Genomic DNA, 22,017 nt, shown 5'->3' with positions numbered 1-22,017 from the left:
TTCGCGCTGCACAGGCCGTGTAGCAGCAGTGTTCATATGTGGTGCATGATGTGGTGAACCAAGTGCCCGTGTTTGGGAAACATTTTTGTCACCACTTCAACAACATACCAACTTGAGCGACCATTTTTGGTGAATCCAAGCACGTTGTTAAACTTTGTAGGCATTTTTGGATGCACAGAGATCGGCGGTTTGATGACTGTATGCCTTTACTACAAAATAAATTGCTGAGTTCATGTTTGCAAAAGTTTTGTTGAAATGCAACCCTGGTCCGAAAAAAAAAGATAGTTGTGCAGGGAAGTTGTTTGCGTTACTTTTATGGTTTGCTGACGGGGAATCAGAAATACTTAATTGTGGTGATGTTCATTTTGGCTGTTCTCCACTCAGGCGATTAGTCTGTCATGAGCAGACTGAGATGATTGCAGCGAATCCTTGAATTGCTATGTCTCATATCAGTGTCATCCTAGAGGAATGGCCTCACAGGCCTAGAGGAGCTGTTTGCTTGGGTTTGAGGTCGCAGTTGTCCTTCTCTTAGGTGGCTGGGTTTTAGGCGCTCTCGGTCTGAAACCTTCACTTGAGAGCTTTCTGGTGTGGTTAAACCTACCTCATTGTCATAATGCCTGGCATCCTGATGAAGTGGCTGATGTAAAAGAGACTTGTACTTCCCGAGTGCTGTTAAATGATACCTTAATGTATCGAATAATCCAAAATACATACTGATACGAGGTAGCAAGCCAAGGACGACATGATAACAGATGAAATAGGATTTAATGGCTCCGGGCCTAGTGCGAGCGCTTTGTCTCACGTCATTGCCCGCTTCTTCATATTCTTCACAACAATACGATTATTTTAACGTCAGGTACACCATGTACACGCGTTCAACATGTTTTCACCAAAGTCATCTTTGTGTGATTACCATCTCATCCCTGTTTTAGTGTATGCACGATTGAAAATGTGCTCTTGTATTCGCATTTCCTTATTCCCTGTTATTTTTATTCTATATTTTTCTATTCATTGATCTGCATAGAGGTTCTAGCTCTTTATAATTTCTGTACGTAAAAATGATCGGAGTGACTTCCTACTACTGCTTCCGTCGCCTGCCTTTCCACATTGTTATTTTATTACCCAGGGCTAGCTGCTGGCAAAGGGTCTAAAGCAATGTTGTATACATATGTGGAGGAGACAAAGATGTACACGATAAAGAAAGAACTGGGATGTATATCCTCTATAGTCAGTTGTGGGTCTGGCTATTGGCAGTAAGCTCCTTAATGAAGGAAGTGCTTTTGTGGAGCTGGGAGGTACTGTGGTCCTGTCTTTTGAGAAGAAATCAAACAACCGCAACCGGCAGAACTTCTTCACTCGGGTAAGCATTTTTTTTTAGTGAATGTACATGCATGCAGTCGGGAATGTGCGGTGGTGCACGCATAGAGCACTTAGGCAGCTTTGAGTCTCAATACAAACCAACTGCTTCATTCTTTGTTCACCAGCTTCCCAGCTCTTTTCCCTAAACCTTTCCCCATTCTTTCTCTTTTCTCTCACCTGCGTCTTCAATCTGACTGCGTGGAGGAGGGATAATGAATCTGCCATTTGGCACGATGGCAGCGTCGCAGTGCCAAGTCTGCTTTGCTTATTACAACGTGTATGTGTGTTTACATGTGGGTTTGGTTTTGGTCACTTTTTTTTTTTGTACGCCTTAAAACATTGTTGGTCAAATGTTTAGGGGAATCCCCCAAGGTGAAGTAGATTTGTAATAAGGCAGTATTATTACAATAAGGGAGTATTATTATAATAAGGGAATATTATTAGCAATCTACTCTACTTTGGGGGATTCCCCTAAACATTTGACCAACACAGTTCCCACTTCGAATTATTGATCAATTCGCTCTCACCCTACCATAAGCTTGCCGTCCCGGTTAGCTCAGTTGGTAGAGCGACTGCTCCGGTGAAGCGGTGGTCCCGGGTTCGAACCCCGGACCAGGACAAATTTTTCTTTAACTACGAAGTTTCTGAGAAAGCTGTATAGCTTTCCTTTGTGGCCGTATGGCTGCGCTCGGGTGGACGTCAATGAGTAATTACTCCCTTATTACTTGAAACATTGTGTAACAACTTGCATTGTTTTTTGACAGGCAAGCCGCACTCGGTCGAAAAAGAGAGGGCGAAAATTGCTGCAGCCGCAGACATCGATGGTGGCAGCAGCTCATCAGAAGGGACGGGAACATTGAGTGTACGTATTTACTTCAGTACTCGTTGTCATTATTGTTCTCGTACACAGCTGAATTTCATGCACTGTGACTTACTGGAAGCAGGTAATCCACAGTATGAGCCCTGCTGTTTGATTTTTATTGCTTGTTAATATCCTCTTTTCTTGGTCGGCTTATATTTGTACTATCGGGGACGAAAGTGGTATACTCCACGTGGCAGGGGCCTGAGCAACGGAAAACTGCGGCATTTTGGCGAGCTAAAGTGCGAACATTGAAACAAGACAAGCGACATGCCTGCTAATAACAAAGGTCACACATTGGCTGTCTCAATGCTAGATGCTGCCTGTAGATGCTGTTGCAACGCAGTTTTCCGTTGCTTTGGCACCCGCCGCGTGGACTATACCACTTTTGTCCCCGATAGTGCTTACATGTCTGATACCGCAGGCAAAAAACATCCTGCATGTACGCCCATCGTCGCAAGTCTATGGAACGTGACTTTGGCAATGAAGTTAAATTACTTTGCATCCAGGACAGATTGCTTCTTGTTTAAGTGATGCAGTGTGTAATTCACACACTTAGAATTAGGTGGCACATATTTATTCCAGGCTGCAGCAAAATGCAGTGATGAATTTAAGCTTATTCATTAAGTTTCATTCTGGGTGTACATGTGCTTTACAGTAGTCATGTGCACCAATTTCTTTCGCATAATTACTGGGTGCTAGCTTTCCGTGGCATCGCAGAGTACGTTAGTTTTTTGCATAGCGCAAAGAAAGTTTCCACGCAGTTCTGTCACACAAATTTAGAACAACTGCAGCAAGGTCATAGCTTTTGCGATGCACTGAGAAGCTACAAATTACTAATTAATTAATTAGGAGGCATCTCATTTGCTTGGTACAGCTGACACATAGCTAGTAATTAACATTTCTTGTACAGGTGCATACCTGCCACAGTAGCTCAGTGGCTTTTGCATCTCAAGGTCACGGGTTCAGTCCCAACCACGGCAGCTGTATTTCGATTGGAGTGAAATACAAAAACACCCGTGTATATGCTGTACGATGTCAGCACACTTTAAAAAACCCCAGGTGGTCTAAATTAATTTAGAGTACTCCACTACAGTGTCCGTTTAGCCCGAGTCGCTTCAGGATGTTAAAGGTGCACTGATGAGGAATCTGAACTCGTCTTTTTGCCGCGGGAACTCGATGTACACGTTCTGAGCATTCTTAGAAACTTTGATTTATGGCCCTGTGTGGCCGATTTTCGTAATTAAATCGAATTAATGTCCGGCTCTCGCCCTTCTTTTTTTCGAATTCTCCCTCGTACGGTGGGCGGAGTTGACCAACGCGTAGAGTGCCTTTCAGCGTGCTCCGTGGAGGCTTTGCTTTCACTTTATTTTGTTTTTTGGGTTTCCGTGAATAAATAGTTTCATTGGCAGATAATATAGCCGCAAAATAAGCCTGCAGAAATAAAAATACGCGTGGACTATTTGCTGCTACGGACTACTACGTATTACTCCGCCGATGGCAGAGCGGCAAGCTGCCACGGGACTGGGTGAAAGGCATTCCACGCGTTGGTCGACTCCGCCCACCATATGCGGGGAATTTAAAAAAAAATGTGGGAGCCGGACGGTAAATCGATTTAAATAGGGAAATCGGCCACACAGGGCAATAAGTCGAAGTTTCTAAGAATGCTCGGAACGTGCAGATCGTGCAGATTACGGGGGCCTTAATTAATGAGGCACGACTATGCTGTAAAGTGCATAATCAGTGAAGGGCTCTTGGTGAAGTGCAATGCAGTGAAGTGTAGCTCTTGGGTGCCCGTTCCTGGCTTGCTTGGCGACGGTGGTGTAATCGGCAGAGCTATAGCAAAGAGAAGAGCACGGCGAAGGATGGGAGTTAGGGCAATAACGAAGGGAGAGCAAGAATGAAAAGGCAGAGGAGGGGTGGCGTTGGAAGAGAGGAAGGCAGAAGCTCAAGGTGGAAAGTGGAAGAGGAAGGTACGAAGGGGGCAGGCGAGAGGAGTCGCACTCAGTTTCCGCCGGCTGTTGCTTAATGACTTCCTAAATGCGTTTACAGATTGCTGTCATGCTTGGAATGTGCACCACAGCAACCTATGCATAACTGGCTGCAATGGATGTGGTAGCTGGATCTCTGTGTCGAAGATTAGTGCTCCATGGAAACTCAAAGGTGCACTGAAGAGGGATCTGAACTCATGTTTTTACTGCTGGAACTCGATCTACACGTTCCGAGCGTTCTTGGAAACTTCGAATTATTGCCATGTGCGGCCTATTTTCCTACTTTAAATCGGATTAACGTCCGGCTCCCGCCTTTTTTTTTTTTAATTCCCCGCAAATGGTGGGAGGAGTCAACCAACCTTTCACCCAGTCCTGTGGCGGCTTGCCGCTCTGCCATCGGCGCAGGGATACGAAGTGATTGGCGAAAGCAGAGAGTCCACGCGTGTTTTTATTTCCGTTAGCCTAATTTGCAGCTATGTAGCCTCTGACTACGTCTGTTTATTCATGGAAACCTAGAAGAAACAAAATAAAAGCGAAAGCAAAGTCACCACGCGACTGCCTGAAAGGCACTCCACGCGTTGGTCTACTCCTCCTACCATATGCGGGGAATTAAAAAAAAAGGCGAGAGCCGGATGCTAATCTGATTTAATTAGGAAAATCGGCTGCACAGGGCAATAAGTCGAAGTTTCCAAGAATGCTCGGAACGCGTAGATCGAGTTCTCGCGCCAAAAAGACGAGTTCAGATTCCTCTTCAGTGCGCCTTTAAAGCCATTTCACACTTAGTATGCAATGTTATGGAATCTGGACAAATAGTGCACCCACAAAAGAATATTGCTGCGAAGCTTTGTTCAGGCTCAGAGCTGCTGGCACGTGGCTTTTATCACTTTCCGATGCAAGATGGGAGAACATTTATCTCGAATGACCTCAGATACGCACAACTGCTTTTATGTGGTTCCAGACCGTTATCGTTGCCTTTCGCACCGTATCTCGAAAGGTATGCCAACTGGATATCACTCTACTACATATTGCTCCCAATTCTCGAAGTCTCGGTGAAGGGCAGGACGAAAATGGGGTAAAAGGTCAAATGAAGTGCGAAGTGTTGCCAGCCACGATACTTCAGTCGAGGCTCAATGAAAGATGTCTGGCTGTACAGTGGACATGTGATGAACTACTTTTGAGGCCGAGGCGTAACAAGCAGGAAAAGGCGTGCTAGTTTTGACAGCATTGCAGGCTATGTATGAAACAGATTGTAATGAGAGTGCTTGATAGGTGGCAGTAAGTGTAGAGAAATAATTTGACCAGATTTCCTCTTTCATTAAAAGAGTATAGACACCAAATTTTTTCCTTGCATGTTTTATTCTTTCAAATGATGTGCTCGACATTAAAATACATAGATAACCCCAAGATATCTGCCTACAGCCAATCAATAATTTATAAGTGAATTTCTTCTTGTTGCTGTTTCAGTTTCGGTTTCATCAGCCGAACTATGGCTATGACATGTAGATGGTGCTTAGTCATGTGAGGCATGAAAAAAATGGCAGTATAACTGCTGATACTTCGTTTATTGTCATTCCAGCTCTTGAAACAGGCTGGCGGTAGTGTTTTAGTGAATGAGAACTACATGTCAGCGATTATATTGCAGCTTTTTTGTGCCTCATGTTACGTAAACATCAACTACGTGTCACAGCCAGTGTTTGGTAGATGAAACCGAAACAGCATCAAGAAATTAAATTATAAATTATTTAGTGGTTGTTGGCAGATACCACATGTTAAACCATGTGTTATTTTTTTAATGGATCATCTGAGATAAGAAAACATTGGAGTAAAATTATGTGTCAATGGTACTTTAAGACTGATTGGATTATCGTTGTGAGCAGTGCCTACACGTGTAAGATTTCCTGCGTGATTTGCCTCAACTGGACTCTTGCACTGATTGAACTACATCGTAATGAAATGTGCACCTGCAGGCGAATATTTATGAAATGCAGTATTAACCAAAAAAAATTAATATCAGTGCCACTTTGGCATGCAGCCTGGAAAAGACTTATGTAGCGTGTACTCTCACCTTACAGATTACACAGTCTAAAGTAGGATACAACTTAAAAAAACGCCGCGGTTTGTGGTGTCCTGTATTACTCCACTAGCCAATTGCAACTAAACGAAATCAGCTTTTTAATGTTTGACTATGTCACGTTGTAGTGACGGCAGTCCAGCGGTCAGGAAGACACCAACCAGTCTTGGAAACGAAGCTCTTTATTTGGGCTGACTTGCGCCCGCAAAAGAACTGAATCACTCGGCGGCGGCGTAAGCAACAAACGTGCTCGTCAATCGTCGAACTACAAATGTCCGCCACTCGCGGCATCGTTCAATTTAAAGCCGGCAAAGAAACTTCCAGATAGCAGGACAAGATCATCTACAGTAATCTGGAAAAACCTAGATGCAGCCTTTCATGGCTGCGATCAATTGAGATTAGACTGGTCGCTTCTCGCCTCACGAACAAAAATGATAACAGCCCTTTCCTGCAGCCTTGAGCGTGAACGAACAAACACTACAATGATACGTGGCAATATCAAACAATCCATGTATCAGAATTCTAGAGCTCATAGTGCTCTCTCTTGTAATAAGCTTCTTGTTTACGTTACAAGAAACGTTAAACCAGCGGACTACTTTTTTGTCGTGGAGGAATTCTGTGTGCGGAGGCTGAATGTGGGTGGAGCTTCACTGCAGACTTGTTGTATACGACTATTCCGATAATAACTAAAAAAATGGCACTGAGCAAAGAGAAATGAAATTTTTAGGCAGAGTCACATTCCATAAACTGTTGATGGCATCTGTGTACTTCATGCGGCATATTTGAGTAAGACACTCAAGGCTCAAGCTCGTCTTTTGTCATCTGTGGTGTTCAGCATTGCTTTGATTTTTAGAAAAGCTGAAAAAGCAGTGTTGCTTCAGTGTAATGTAACAGTGACAACTTGCACTGGTGAATGCAAACTGTTGCGTTTGCTGTGTGGCATCTGTCAGTTGGGATGCGCAGTTATCTTGTGCCACTGTAAAGGTCGGCCTGTATTGATAGACTACTGCGTTCCAGTTTCAGAGATGCTACTTTCAGTGATAATGGAGCATCTGTATACTAGAAATGAAGGTGAAAAAAATGAAATACAGGTGTCACCAGCTCCAACCATTTTTGTGAGCTAATTACAGTGCTCCGAGAGAGTTCGTTTCTACGCAGGTCCCTGTGATTAGGCTAACCACACTGCACTGAGTTGGTGCGTCGTTTCGTTTGTTCTCATTCTATCTGCACTGAGTGCATGAAGTAATGGAAGAAATACACTGCCGTTCACTTACAACCGGTGGTCAGTGGATTCTTCTTAACCCTGATGTCGTGAGTTTGCATCGAGGAGCAGGAAAATATTTGAATACAATTTTCTCACATCTAATGTACCGTATTTTCAGTATATATGAGTTGCACCCCTCTGAAAAGGTAGCTTTAAAAAAAAAAAAAAATTCCGGGGGCACTTTGTTGACCTGAATTGCGGTGAGGCGGAAGCCTTAAGCGCGGTGTTGCTGCTTGTGTCACTGATGTGTGGTTAAGATGTTAAGCTTCGCCTCTTGTGAGTGGAACGCGACAGCGTCTTGCAACGCTCCCAGGGAGTCCACAGAATGCCATCGCCCGTTCCGCCTTGCTCCATGGTAAATTGGTTTTTGAGGAAAGGAAATGTATCTGTCTCGCATATCTGGGTGGCATATCTGGGTGGACACCTGATATCTCTATGGACGCCTGAACTGCAGTAACAGGAAAGGAGGAAGATGGGAGTAAACAAAGACACTGTATTCACTAGATGTGCCTTTGTTTATTCCAAGCCATCGAGCTGGCATGGCAGAGTTGTTAGCGTGCTTGTCTCGCACTCCGGAGACCCTGGTTTGATTCCCCAACTCTACCAATTTCCTACTTGGTTTTATTTATTTTTCTGGTCTGACTAGAAAGGTTAATTAGGCTAATTGGTTAATTAACTAAACTCAGTCCCACTTGGAGCATCACTATATGATCCATTTAATTGGTTGCATGGTTACTAGCCAAAGTACAATTGGCCCCGTTTGAAATTCGCGTACTGTGACGTCAAGACCGTTTTGACCAATTGAAAAGCGTGACATTTCTGTCGACAACTGCTGCGTGCAACGATGAGGCATTAAAGGCTTCTGCCTTAAAAATCATGCATAAATCACATCTGTGTGTAGGACACACCTGTTCATTCGGTAAGCGCTATAACAATACAGTCGAACCCCGCAATAACGAAACCGCCGGGGAAGGAAAACCTTTTCGTTGTTGTGAGAATTTCGCTGTTGCGAAAATGGACAAATAAGCACACCCATTACCTTCCAGAACCAAAATTTAATGAAAAAAGTCGCTTATTTTGCTCTTATTGACATTGCTGTGCAGGAGCTTGACGACTCTGGCTTCGCAGCTTGATAAGCTATGCATAGCTTCGTCGTCGTCGTGGTCGCTGAGAAAAGTATGGATAACATCGAAAGCATCAAGCACATCATGCGAGCTTACTTGCGTAACTTTCCTGCATCCAGGACGATGCTGCTTCAGCGTCGACGCGCGCACACTCCCCTGACAACACTTTGGCGACGATGCAGTGCCGCGCTTTAAATCGACTTAGCCATCCGGCGCTCGCCTTAAAGTTGTCGTGCCCCAGAATGCACGCGAAGTGCAGAATGGGCCCGACTTGTCGGATGAGTGTGCTGCTGCAGTTTTGCCCATTCTATATTCCCGACTGGCTGATGTGACGAAAAAATGTTGCAGATCACTGCCTCAAACTTTCGTTAATGCGGGACTGCTTTTTAAAAACCCTTCGCTGTTTAGAGGGGACAAATGAATTGAACCCTATGGGAGTTCGCCGGGGGCGCCACAATTTTTCGTTGCCGCGAGAATTTCGTGCTTGAGGGCTTTCGTTATTGAGGGGTTCAACTGTACTCTTTCATTGGAGAGTGAGCTGAAAATATGCGTTATAGAACCAGTAGTAGCGCAGCTTGTTTTTGAAAAATTGTTTTCTCTCACCCCAGCGAACGCTCAAACATTTGCCTTTTTGTAACTATCCTGTTAGTTTTTAGGGTGCAGGCTCTTAACAGCTACGTCGTGGGTCACCAATGGTATTGTCATTTATTCATGCTTACGGCCACGAGTACTGGGTCACATGCTGAAGCTATGAGCCAGATTTTATTGTAAGCCTAAGAAAGAGGACCTCACAATGAAATCTGTCCTATGGCTTTTTCGTGTCACCCGGTAGTCATGTCCACACAGCATGAATAAATGACAATACCCACCAGTGACCCACAATGCAGTAAACGTGTTAAGCGCCTGTTCGTGGGTTTAGTGGTGTGCCTTGGTGTAACCGAGCTACCGAAGAGCACAGCAGATGATGAAAGAGAGCGAACACAGAGTGCAGCAAAGGATGAAAGACTGCAATAGTGAAGAGAGCGCAAGGAGGAAGCGAAGGAGTGGGGTACAGCGGAAGCGGGAAGAGGAAAGCAAAGTGCCACACGAGACAGGCTTCATGAAACGGGCTTCGCTATACAACCCACTAACAGATGAAGCAGGAGTAGCATGTCGAGCGCCATCATCCGTTCATGCAAAGACAGGCTCAGCAGCAGCGGATGACTGTGTGCGCTGCCCAAGCCAAAACTCAGAGCCACCTCTCTTCGACAATGCGTGTTCCGTCCGCATTTATCTACCATTCAAATACCACTGCAATAATCGCAATATATACTCGTGATATATATATATATATATATATATATATATATATACTGGAATCTACGGTATTTTAGATGCGAGAAAATTGTATTCAAATATTTCCCTGCTCCTCGATTCAAACCCACAACATCAAGGTGAAAAAAACTGTGCCCACTGGTTGTAAATCAATGGCAGTGTATTTCTTCCATTACTTCATTCAATCGTGGGTCAGTTTTTTGCTGGTTGCATCGACCAGAGTGCTTTTGTGGCTTTGCGTAAGTTCTGGATCATTTTTTTCGCTTGCGTCAAACTACCTCCCTGAGGCCCAGTTCCCATTCCCGAGTGCATATTCAACAGCACGCAACTTTGAATATTGCGTTGTAGCTCCTTCATCTTGCAGGCGGCATCATTGGTGCCGTATTGCGCAAGGCGCCTTGCAACCACCCATGAAGCACACAGTGACAAACGGATGTGGCACTGAAGTCGAAACTTTCCAGAACTTGACTGGAGTCCTGAATGCAGCAATCGCCACATTTCTGTCTGTCCATCGAAAGAAAATGCCATTCTGCCACTAAGATTTAAATACCTCGATTTTTCTTCTTTTACTAATTGCCGTTATTTACAAGCATGTTTACTGGGCATGGCAAATGATGATGCGAGGTGGCGCATCGTTTTTGGCTGTATATAAGTCACTCTGCTGTATAAGGCGCATCGACGAAAAATAAAGATAGAAAAAGATGTGACTCTACACCAGAAATCACGGTATGTCTTTTCCTACCACACAGACATGAATATAGCCAGAAAGAGCCACAGAATTTATTTTTACTGAAAACAATACTTGGATGGAGCTGTTCTCAGCGTGCTTAACTTTTTGTGCTGCTGCTGTTGCTTCTGCACAACTTTTTAGTTGTTTAAATTCTTGTTTTCAGGACGAGCCGTGCTGCAGGAGTGCAGGACAGCTGAAGCGACTTCGCGACAAGAATTCTGCTTTGAAAATGGAAGTTGCAAGTTTAAAGAGGCAGCTGGAAGTGACCGAAAAGGCAGCTGGTAAGTTGTTTTTCTTTACGATTTTGCTTTCAGTGTGCTCTAAATGAGTAGGCCTTGCAAGGAAAGGGGGGGTGGGGGTGGGGGGCTAATATGATATTAAGGAGCTCTCTTTGTTGACTGTTTGTGCGAGCTTCATGCAGCTGCAGAGCAAGCTTGTGCTCTCTTCCAACACATCAAAACATGCTTACTTCATCGTAGCATTGTTCTTTTATCTGTGCTGACATCGCAAAAAGTCCAGCACAGCTGATGCTTCCAAACCATCAGTGCGTGCTACTTTCCTGAGCCATTCAATATACATACATAACAGCCGGCAGAGGTCTTCACGCAAGCAGACATGTAAACACGATGCTCCTGTTTGTGGTAGTGTTGCCATCGTGGTGCACTGCGCCGACCTTAATTGTTGCACGGTCCCAATTAGTGTAAAAAATTGGCGTGGAATTACCTCACAGGTCTTTCTTTCACATAGTGTACGAGCATTTCTGTTTAATTTTCACTGACACGATGTGAAAGCCGGGACTTCTCGATCCTTTTAGCTAGTGGAAGTCATGGCAATGGCACCATTTTCATTGCCTTTGATCACCACTTTCCTCCGAAGACTAGCCTTAATTGCAATTGTGTCATTATGCAGCTGTTGCTTCGAGCCGCATGTGTGCCGTGATGCCATTCCACAGGAAATTCACCTGCCCACCGTCACTGTCCAGAGAAGCTGTCGTGTGCGTGAAGGGTCGGCTCAGATTAAATGAGAGCAAACCGTCAAAGTAACCTTCAAGGGTACATCCAACTACTTTTGCAGAATTGTCGCCTCGGATGTCTGGTCGTCCTGTAAGTTTTCTTTTCCCTTCTTCTAACAGTTGTTTTTTTTTTCTTTGCTTCTTGCTTTACAGAACTTTCCAAGATGGTGAAGAGGCTGCAGAAAATGATTGGAAACGAAAGTAGAAGTGACAGAGTGGTGCCTGACAATCGGGCGCCTGACAACGTGGTACCTGACGATGTGGTACCTGAGAGTGCGGTGACCGCCAACGTGAGGCCCGTCAACGTGGAGCCCGTCGAGGCGTTGACCGGTGTCAGAGTGGTGCCTGCCAAAGTGGGACCTAACAATGTGATTCCATGTCCCAAGGTATGCATGGACTTGAGTATGCTCTATGCCCATGTACACCCTTCCAATCTTTCAGTAATATCACTTCAGCCTTGCCTATTTGCCTGATCAGCACCCAATGGCAGAGCAAATCAGCAAACTCGGCAACAGTTGCCACATGCACAGAAATACAGGGCTGATCGACCGTCATCTTAGGCTGTTTTTAGAGCTGCGTTCAGACCCCAATTCTTTCATTTGCTTATCACACTGCTTGGCGAATTCAGTACAAGCCACATGGCAGTAACCGTTAGCAGCATGTTTAGCATATCAAGCAAATCTCGGAGTCGAAGTTTCGCTTGTTCGTGTTTTTTACTTCCAGACGTTTACAAGTACTGTTTTGGCGCATGTTTTTGATAATCTGGAGATAAAAGTGCAAAGAAAAGACTTCATTCCATAATGAATGCAACTATATTGGCAACTGAGTTGCCAATCATTAAACTGAGTTGAATGCATTTAATGGTGCTGTAATCATGTTTTTCTTGATAAATCTTTCACCTTTTTTTACATTTCTGCATTGACGAGGTGATCACTGTTGAAATCCTTGAAGTTCACAGCTTTTATTTGACGTTTTCAGTGCCTGGGCACTACTAAATTGCCTTTTTCACTTAGACTGAACTTTTAGCGTCCACCCTTTTAACAGCGATGTTGTTTAAGCCAGAGGTTGTTCCGTTGTTCGTGCGCAGCAGTGGCTATGTTCGCAGTAATGAGGTCACCCACGGACGCCTGACGCCCCCTGTCGGAGCGGACAACTAGTATTGTATTAGTTGTCGTCTGCTCTGGCAGGGGGTGTCAGTTGTCCGTGGGTGACCTCATTACTGCAAACACAGCTCAAGTTCATGATTTTCATGGACACCAATTTTAGTTGTGAGACAACTGTGGAATGTTTTAAGGTACTGCTATAGAAACACTAAATGTAATGGTCGATTATTCCGATGCGTAGCAAAATGTTTCTTATAAAAATTTATCCATCGCTCGCATCAAGTAGTTAAAGGTGCACTGAAGAGGAATCTGAACTTGTCTTTTTGCCGCGGGAACTCGATCTACACGTTCCAAGCATTCTTAGAAACATCGACTTATTGCCCTGTGTGGCTGATTTTCCCTAATAAATCGAATTAACGTCCGGCTCCCGCCTTTATTTTTTTAATTCTCCCCGTACGGTGGGCGGAGTTGACCAGTGCGTGGAGTGCCTTTCAGCCAGCTACATGGAGGCTTTGCTTTCGCTTTATTTTGTTTTTTTAGGTTTCCGTGAATAAATATTTTCATTCGCAGATAATATAGCCGCAAAATAAGCCCGCAGAAATAAAAATACGCGCGGACTATTTGCTTGTACGGATTACTACGTATCACTCCGCCGATGGCAGAGCGGCAAGCCGCCACGGGACTGGGTGAAAGGCATTCCACGTGTTTGTCGACTCCGCCCACCGTACGGGGAGAATTAAAAAAAAAAAAATGCGGGAGCTGGACGTTAATCCGATTTAATTATGGAAATCGGCCACACAGGGCAGTAAACCGATGTTTCTACGAATGCTCGGAACGTGTAGATTGAGTTCCCGCGGCAAAAATACGAGTTCGGATTCCTCTTCACTGCACCTTTAAGGGTGCCATAGAAAACCAATGAAGAACGTTTTCAACGACAGCAAAAATGCTAATGGCAAACTTAGTGGAACCAAACTCAAGCAGCATCGCTGTGTCATCAGTCTTACACGAGAGTGTAATCTACCCTATAATTTTTTTTTACTTGATGCTTTGCTTGCAGATTCACATTGGGGGCGGAATTCTAATTGAGGAGCCCACACTCCGAAGGCTGGAGCGGTGCGGTGGTGGCGCGGGCAAGTTTGCTCGGGCGCTTCTGCGCCATCTCTTCACACCTGAGGAGCTCAAAGGGAAATCCCTGTTTGGGCAGAACAGAACTCATCTGCACAAGGACCACCCTGTCAAGGAGGCCCTTGACCCCGTGCGCGTGAACGCCATACTAAGTGAGTGTGCTTACTTTCTGTTTGCATGTGCTGCTTTCTTGCATGAGCTGGTGATAATTTTATCCGATCACCGCTGCCGCGGTGGCTCAATGGTTATGGCGCTCGGCTGCTGTCCCGAAAGACGCGGGTTGGATCCCGGCCGTGGCAGCCGAATTTCGATGGGGGCAAAATTCTAGAGGCCTGTGTAGTATGCAATGTCAGTGCACGTTAAAGAACCCCAGGTGGTCGAAATTTTCGGACCTCTTTACTGCGGCGTCTCTCATAGCCTGAGTCGCGTTGGGACGTTAAACACCCATAAACCAAATCAAACCTTATCACTACGCAGTTCCTAAAAGCAGTGCAAAACACAAAATTGTGGCTGTATTCTTTTCTTCATAACAGTGCAGAAAATATCAGTAAACATGGGTTGCTGCATGAAATTTGCCTGAGCCCTGTAAATAATTCGATTCGGTTTCTTTCTTTTGTGTCTCAGTTTCAACAGCTGAATGGTGGCTGTGACATCACAGATGTGTTAAGCAAGGTTGATGTCATGTGTGGCATGCAGAAAACGTAATGTAATAGATGTTTGTTCATTCCGCCTTATGGGGCAGGCTGGCTTACGAGTTACATGAATTGAAACAGCAAAGCAGAATTTTTTCACACCACACGATGTCAGTGGTGCATCAACTCATTTGCGACATCACAGCCACTGTCTGGTTGGTGCCGAAACAGCGTGACAGAAAAAAAAATGGTGGGGTTTTACCGTATTTACTCGCATAATGATCACACTTTTTTTTTTTCAAAAGATTGACGCAAAATTAGGGGTGCGATCATTACGCGGGGTAAATTACAAAAAAAAATTGAGCACCAAAAACGCAAACAAGTAGCAGGCAGACAGCCCTTATCACACGGGTGCACTACCCGCGGTTATCGCGAACCGATCTCGGCAATCTCGGCTTACGGCATTAACCGAGAAGGTAGAGTGCGAAAAGCGCAAGAGCTGGCCCTCTTCAAGAACGTACTTTCTTCACACTAAATCATGTTCTAAGAGCAACACATCTAGGCAGTGTGTATAGTGCTGTGCAACGGTGCTTTTATACGGCCTTCGATCTCGTCGATAGCGCGGCAACAGCGTACAACAGCAACGTCCCGCGGCTCTCAAGCTACGCATTTTACCGCTGTTACGCCGAAAAATGTCCGGTCCCTGCCGTATCGTTGATGTACTTACGTGACACGTTCGCAACGCTCGGAGCACTGGATTCCATGCGCTTACCGCAATGGTGCCGCCCGTGAGCGCGGCGGACGACGGCGCTCTGTACTTCCTATTCGTCGCTAGGCCTAACTTGTTTCGTATCGAAGCCACAGTGGACGGCGCTTTTGAATTGACCAACGCTATAATGAATGTTCTACTTATGCGCTGCCTTACTCACAACCTCATTGTTTCATATTAAAAGGAATATATACAATCGATTCCAGCGATGCCTTCGCAGCGGAACTGGCCAAGCAGATCGGGTCACTCGCGCTGAAATGGCGGCAACTGTTACGAGGCTGCGAACGTAAAACTAGCTAGTATCGCAGTTATTACTCCTACCATCAACTCGGTACAGGCCAGTGATCCTCAAGGAGGATTCATTTTTGACGCTCCCGTATCCCAGGGCTTAAGGCCCAACTCCAATCCCACTTCCGAGGCGTCGCGCCGCGCGCCGGCGCGCTGAGCGCCGCGCCGCGTCGGGCGTCGAGAGAGGTGCACATCTCCATTCTCCGGGAACTGGCTCGCGCCGCTCGCGTCTGGGTTGATGTTGCTAAAAGCAGTTCGACACCCAAAAGTGGTGAGAGGTAGTAATTCGAGTAAATAAATGATTTTAAAACGCGTAGAATGTATTTGGTACACAAATAATTAAGCATGCCTTTTCACTGTGATGCTGTATCGCAAAACCCGCAGCGCCATCGACACTCGCTCACTCTGTGCTCGCGTGCGGCGCGCGCGGCGCCGCGCGCCAAATATCTGGCAGGGACAGATCGGAGCGTCAGCGCACGCGCTGCTCGCGTCTGACGCCGCGCGCATGCGCAGACTGGTTCTGGCTGACGCCTGTGACGCCTGGCGCGCGGTGACGCGCGGCGCGACGCCTCGGAAGTGAGATTGGAGTTGGGCCTTTATTATTTACGAGAGCAATAAAGTTTAGCCGGATCACCGCGTCACTTCGTTCGTTGCACCGCAACCCAGAACGGTGGCGAGACTTGCGACAATGGCGAACCGTGATTCGAGATAACCGCAGTTAAGTTTGGTATCCGCGGTTAAGCATAACCGCATTTAGACTGCCCGTGTGACCGCAGGTCAACCAACAGGCGGCTGCCGCTACAATGTTCACAGAGCAAGATGGTAATCTGCACGTGCCATCTGTCAGAGAGATAAGCAAGTACGATCATCGTTGGCTAGACTCGACATCGTCGACAAATTGCCGCGGCAAGTTCGGGGTGCGATCAATACTCGGGGAATAAAAAAAACTGAATTTTGCCTAGAAAATTCGGGGGTGCGATCATTACGCGAGTGCGATCATTATGCGAGTAAATACGGTACGTAGCTAAACTGAGAAGACGTGTAAAGCCGTGTGTTTAGTCTGATTGGCTCATGGTTTTGCTTTGATGGGTTGTCGGCACGTCTAGTGAGGATATTAGAATCAGGTTAAGTTGTGATCAAGGTTAAGTTGATCTGCCATATCTGATCCGCCATTGATCCACCATCTTCAGCGCACCACCTCTGTGCAGCTGTATACTTCCCACGAGCTTAGTTGCTGCCACTTTGCATATTAATAAGAAAGCATTTCTTGGCTCATGGCTCAGTGGCCTTCATCCAACAAGAGAGATCCATAGCCAATCCAACACTAGCCGCACAACAATTGATCCATTGGCTAAACTGGCTGAACGTAACTGTGGAAACATTGGCCAATCTGTATCCAGTCCACAATCCAATCCATAAGTCCATAATCCAACAGAATCCTGAACAAGCCATAGCAAGCCAACACGAGCCACCGCTGATCCGAAAACGAAACTGACTGCCGACTTCCGGTAGGAGTGGTGAAGGTACATCCCACCATGACTGCATGAATGCTTTCACATTGACGCATGTACAGTGTCGTGAATGCCTCGCTAAAATTTTGTTGGTAAGGACTCGGCACAGATGTGTTCCATAAACTTTGACTGCTATTCAAGTTTTGTACAGGGCGTGTTGTTCGAGATCGGTACAAACTCGCAAGCACACACATGCAGTGTGACAGCTCTTGGAAGGTATCAGCCCTGTACTTTAAGTGGCTCGCTTTTACCTTATTTAAACTCCACTTTATTCAAACTAGTTTTCGGTCTCTGTTTAAGTTTGAATTGACGAGATTCCACTGTGGTTCACTGTTGGTAGCAGTGCTGTGGTGAGTGAGAATGAGGACCGAAAAATCAAGCAGTCAGTTGCAGTGCATCTGAAATTTCTGTTGCTCTTGTACATGGCTCTGTTTGACATGAGTTAGTGCCGCGAGAAAGCATGAATAATGAAGCACATCCAAAAAAATTGGGGGTCTGAATTTTCGGTCAGCAACTGTACTACATCTTAAGGAACGAAACAGCGCAACTAAAACGAAGGACCACAAAAAGAGATACACCAACACGCGCTTACTTACAACTGACTGTTTTAATTGGAAAGCCAGTTAAATAATCTGTAATCGCTGCATCGCAGCCTCACATCATCATCACAAACTACAGTAAAAGCTCGTTAATTCGAGACTGACGGGACCGCGAAAAATTGTCGAATTATCCGAATGTCGAATTATCGAATGAACAACAAAAAACAATGTTTGCCGCAACAGGACATATACCATTGTTTGGCAAGGAAATCTGTAATCACCGTCTGCTTTTTCGAGCGAATTTGAGCGACTACGATAGCTCTAACAGCTGCCAGGTGCTCCACGGCACACGCGCCGTCAGGGATTTGTTCACAGAAGTCCTCCCGCACAGACAAGGCTTCTGCGGCTTCTTTCACCGTGCACTTCGGCATTTGGGACAACTGCTCACAATCATAAATCGTCGTCGTTGTCAGCGCCTGTCACTTCAATTATTTCATCCTTGGTCAGCTGACAGGACACAAAGGCGAGGCGCGCAGGCCCTGTGCGCTACCCACCCGAAAGCAGCGCGGGGAGGAGGTGGGGAGGAGGTGAAGCGAGCGCGGCTCCCCGTTTATCTTTTTTCAGCCAGCGTCCGCGGGACGGCGTTGTTGCTGGGAGGCGCGTCTTATCTTTCCTCTGATCTTTTAACTCTCCTCTATCTGCACGTGGCAGCGGTGGTGGCTCGGCTGAGCCAGTAGGCAATCCCTTGCAATTTCCTTTCACCCTTCTCTCAGTCGCAACAAAATAGCAACAACAAGCAGCGCAGTAAACACGCTGACAAAGTGCGCATTTACCAAAAAAGGCGCCGTAAATAACCGCGATCGTAGCGACTGCTGCGACACAACAAAGCACAAAAAAAAAAAAAGACGCCAGCCCCTTCGGCCGCCGCTAACTCGCTTCCTCGGATGGATGGATGAATGGATGGATGATAATATGACCATACGGATGGCCTATCAGCCGTACAGTAGCGCCGCTCATGGCAGTGTTTTTTTCTTTTTGCTCTCGGCACACCGGCTTGGCGGGCTGCGGAGTGAAGTCGAATTAACCGACGCACGGCAAAATTTGTTCGAATTAACGAGAGTTTCGCCCCATAGACTCCTATGTATAATTGTAGGGACCTCGCGCACGCGTCGAATTATCCGATTTTCCGAATTAACGGGGGTCGAATTAACGAGCTTTCACTGTACTAACCTAAAAAGAAAGGAAAATAATTGCTGAATCGTAAGCACCTACAGGCTCTCACGCTTTTCCAACAGACATATCTCACGCTTAGACAAGGCCATCGAAGTGCTGCTCACACATGAGTCAACTTCTGTGAAGATATGATACCGTATTTACTCGAATCTAACGCGCACCTTTTTTTCCGATATATCGGGTCCAAAAATTGGGTGCGCGTTAGAATCGAGTACGACCCTAAATCTCCGATATCATATCGCCATCGGCATTTCAAAATGGCCGCCTCATACGCACTTCGAGAGCGTAGCTGACTAGCTGCCTGTGCTTAGGTTAGTCTATCCGTTTTCTGCGTTTGCTCTACCAGCATGGACGGGCCGACAGCGAAGATACGCCGAGTTCATCATGATGCCGCATTTAAAAGGAAAGTCATCATGTGTGCAGAGACGGACGGAAATTGGGCCGCATCACGCGTATTCGGAGTACCAGAAACGTGCGTGCGGGACTGGCGCAAGCAGAAGGAAACGATTTTCGCCAGCAAGGCTACACGAAAGGGTTTCAGTGGACCGAAGCAGGGCCGGTTCGCCGAAATAGAAGAGCGGCTCGCAGAATATGTTCAAGAGCAGTGAGCGGCGCAGCAACCAGTGACGACCGATCTGCTCAAAGTCCGGGCGATGCAGTTAGCCCTACAAACAGGGCTAACGCGGAGTGACTTCAAAGCCAGCAGGTGCTGGCTCTCAAATTTTATGAAGAGAAAAGGCTTTTCTCTTAGAAGGCGAACGGGGATATGCCAAAAGTTGCCTGAGGAATATGAGGAAAAGCTGCACAGTTTTCAGCGGTTCGTTTTGGGTTTGCGCCGCAGACACGGCTACGGCCTCGGCCAGATTGGAAATGCCGATCAAACACCGCTCTACTTCGACATGCCTGCCAACGCAACTGTTGAAAAGAAGGGGGCGAAGCAAGTGCGCATGTTGTCTTCCAGCCATGAAAAAACACGTGTCACCGCAATGCTTTGTTGCACCATGGATGGACACAAGCTGCCCCCGTATCTTATATTCAGACGCAAGACACTCCCGAAAGGAATCGTGTTTCCGAGTGGCGTGATCGTGCGCGCAAATGAAAAAGGTTGGATGACCACGGACTTGGTCGCCGACTGGATCGATCACGTCTGGCGCAAGAGACCCGGCGGCAGTTTGGGCCTGCGTGCGATGCTTGTGCTCGACTCGTTCAGGTGCCATCTCGACCAACGCATCAAGGACAAGCTCGCAGCGTACAACACCGACCTTGTCGTGATACCCGGTGGCATGACAGCGCAGCTCCAGCCGCTCGATGTCTGTTTGAACAAGCCGGTTAAAGATAGGATTCGGGCGCTCTACACCGAATGGCTTGTGAGTGGCTGCCATGAATTCACTCCCAGCAATAGGATTAAGCGTGCCTCGCTGCAAGACTTCGCTGGATGGGCGAAAGATGCGTGGTGCACGATACCGTCTGCCATGGTCAGCAAGGCCTTTAAAAAATGTGGCATATCGAATGCCATGGACGGCACCGAGGATGAAATGCTTTGGTCCGTCAACAGCGATAAGGAGTTGTCTAACAGCGACGACGAGTGAACCTTGTGCCGGCGGGCTGATCCCGGGCTGGCGTTGCATATGTCTCCTCGCCCAACGCCGCTTCTCCTCCTCCTCTTCTCTCAAAGCTCCTTTGGCAGCTTTTTTTTTTCAACGGTCCCTCTCGGGGCCACCAATCACGCTTCGGCAGAGCATGCAGGCACGAGGCTTCCCGCTGTGTCTCACTCGAGTTCCTCTCTCTACACCAAGTTGCGATAATAAACACACAAAAAAAGGAAACGGCTTATCTTGCCAAGATTGTTTTCACTACGCCGGCACGGCTGATCCCGGGCTTGGCAAGATAAGCCGTTTCTTTTTTTTTATGTGTGTGTTTATTATCGCAACTTTAGTGCATCGAGATTAAATCTTTGTTTTTCCAAATGAGACAAAGTTGTATTGCTGCATGAAAGCACGAGGTGGGTGGTACCTTTTTTTTTTTGTCATGGAAAACGGGTGCGCGTTACAATCAAGTTTTTTTTTTCGGTGGGGGGGTCATGAAAAACGGGTGCGCGTTAGAATCGAGGGCGCGTTAGATTCGAGTAAATACAGTAAGCCTCTACTACTTCCCGTACTTAGTTGCTCTTTGTGACAATACAGCACAACAGTGCTGTCAAAGTACGGAGTGCACAGGCAGGATTTGCAATGTGCAACCAATTTTGACAAACAGGAGCCTCCCAAAGAATTAGCGTGTTCTAACAGGCGTTCATTGAGGCGCCTGCCTGTTTGGCCCACGTAGAAATGGCCACACGAGAACGGAATTCTGTACACCGCTCCAACTCTGCACTGCACAAATTGAGTGCCGTGACAAACAGCACACCCTGTATTACACATGCTAAATCCTGTTTAGGTGTTTACATGGCACACTTGGAATGCTTGCTAATTTCTGTTATTTTTTTTTACAGACTACACATGTGCCAGGTTTCCTGGAGCTGGCCTCCGCAACGTGAAAAGCACTCTTTCCGTGATGCTCCTTACTCACATGAAGAAAGCAGAGGGTGCATCCGCTGCTTACGTGGGCTCTCCCTGAGTGCTGTGTTTACTTGATGACCTGCATCGCGCATTAATTGTAATTAAAAATAAAGTACTTTGCAGGATAGTCTGTGTCTGTTTTTTTTCCTCTTCCCTGTATAATCATTTCATTCTGTGGAGCAGAAATTTCTTTTAGAGGAGAATCGACTCTCTTCGCTTTTCAACGCTTACTCGAGACGACCTCTTCCCTGTGTAATCATTTCATTCTGTGGAGCAGAAATTTCTTTCAGAGGAGAATCGACTCTCTTCGCTTTTCAACGCTTACTCGAGACGACCTCTTCCCTGTATAATCATTTCATTCTGTGGAGCAGAAATTTCTTTCAGAGGAGAATCGACTCTCTTCGCTTTTCAATGCTTACTCGAGACAACCTCTTCCCTGTATAATCATTTCATTCTGTGGAGCAGAAATTTCTTTCAGAGGAGAATCGACTCTCTTCGCTTTTCAACGCTTACTCGAGACGACCTCTTCCCTGTATAA

At 46.3% G+C, this 22,017-nt stretch overlaps 2 protein-coding genes across 4 annotated transcripts in view; both read left to right on the top strand.

The window, feature by feature from the left end:
• The window catches only part of LOC149328607 (uncharacterized), a 126,694-nt gene that overhangs the window by 93,730 nt on the left and 10,947 nt on the right, over positions 1-22,017 (top strand). The gene's annotated exons all lie outside the window — the stretch shown is intronic.
• LOC149328608 (uncharacterized) lies at positions 1,127-21,606 on the top strand. The gene is made up of 6 exons (XM_089562293.1): positions 1,127-1,360; positions 2,124-2,221; positions 10,876-10,993; positions 11,878-12,110; positions 13,885-14,104; positions 21,413-21,606. Exons 3-6 carry the CDS (start codon positions 10,942-10,944, stop codon positions 21,535-21,537), a joined length of 630 nt encoding a protein of 209 aa, XP_089418419.1. The 5' UTR covers positions 1,127-1,360; positions 2,124-2,221; positions 10,876-10,941; the 3' UTR covers positions 21,538-21,606.

This window comes from Amblyomma mixtum, chromosome 9, assembly GCF_055824585.1.
Source record: "Amblyomma mixtum isolate Tamu chromosome 9, ASM5582458v1, whole genome shotgun sequence".
NCBI classification, from domain to species: Eukaryota; Metazoa; Arthropoda; class Arachnida; order Ixodida; family Ixodidae; genus Amblyomma; species Amblyomma mixtum.
Note: the sequence above shows the minus strand (reverse complement) of the source record. Positions and strands in the feature narration are given on the sequence as shown.

Bases quoted from the DNA above. Each gene is read 5' to 3' on its own strand.
- LOC149328608 (XM_089562293.1), top strand. From the start codon at position 10,942: ATGGAAGTTGCAAGTTTAAAGAGGCAGCTGGAAGTGACCGAAAAGGCA. The intron at 10,994-11,877 runs GTAAGTTGTTTT...CTTGCTTTACAG, and splicing joins AGTGACCGAAAAGGCAGCTG to AACTTTCCAAGATGGTGAAG. The intron at 14,105-21,412 runs GTGAGTGTGCTT...TTTTTTTTACAG, and splicing joins GCGCGTGAACGCCATACTAA to ACTACACATGTGCCAGGTTT.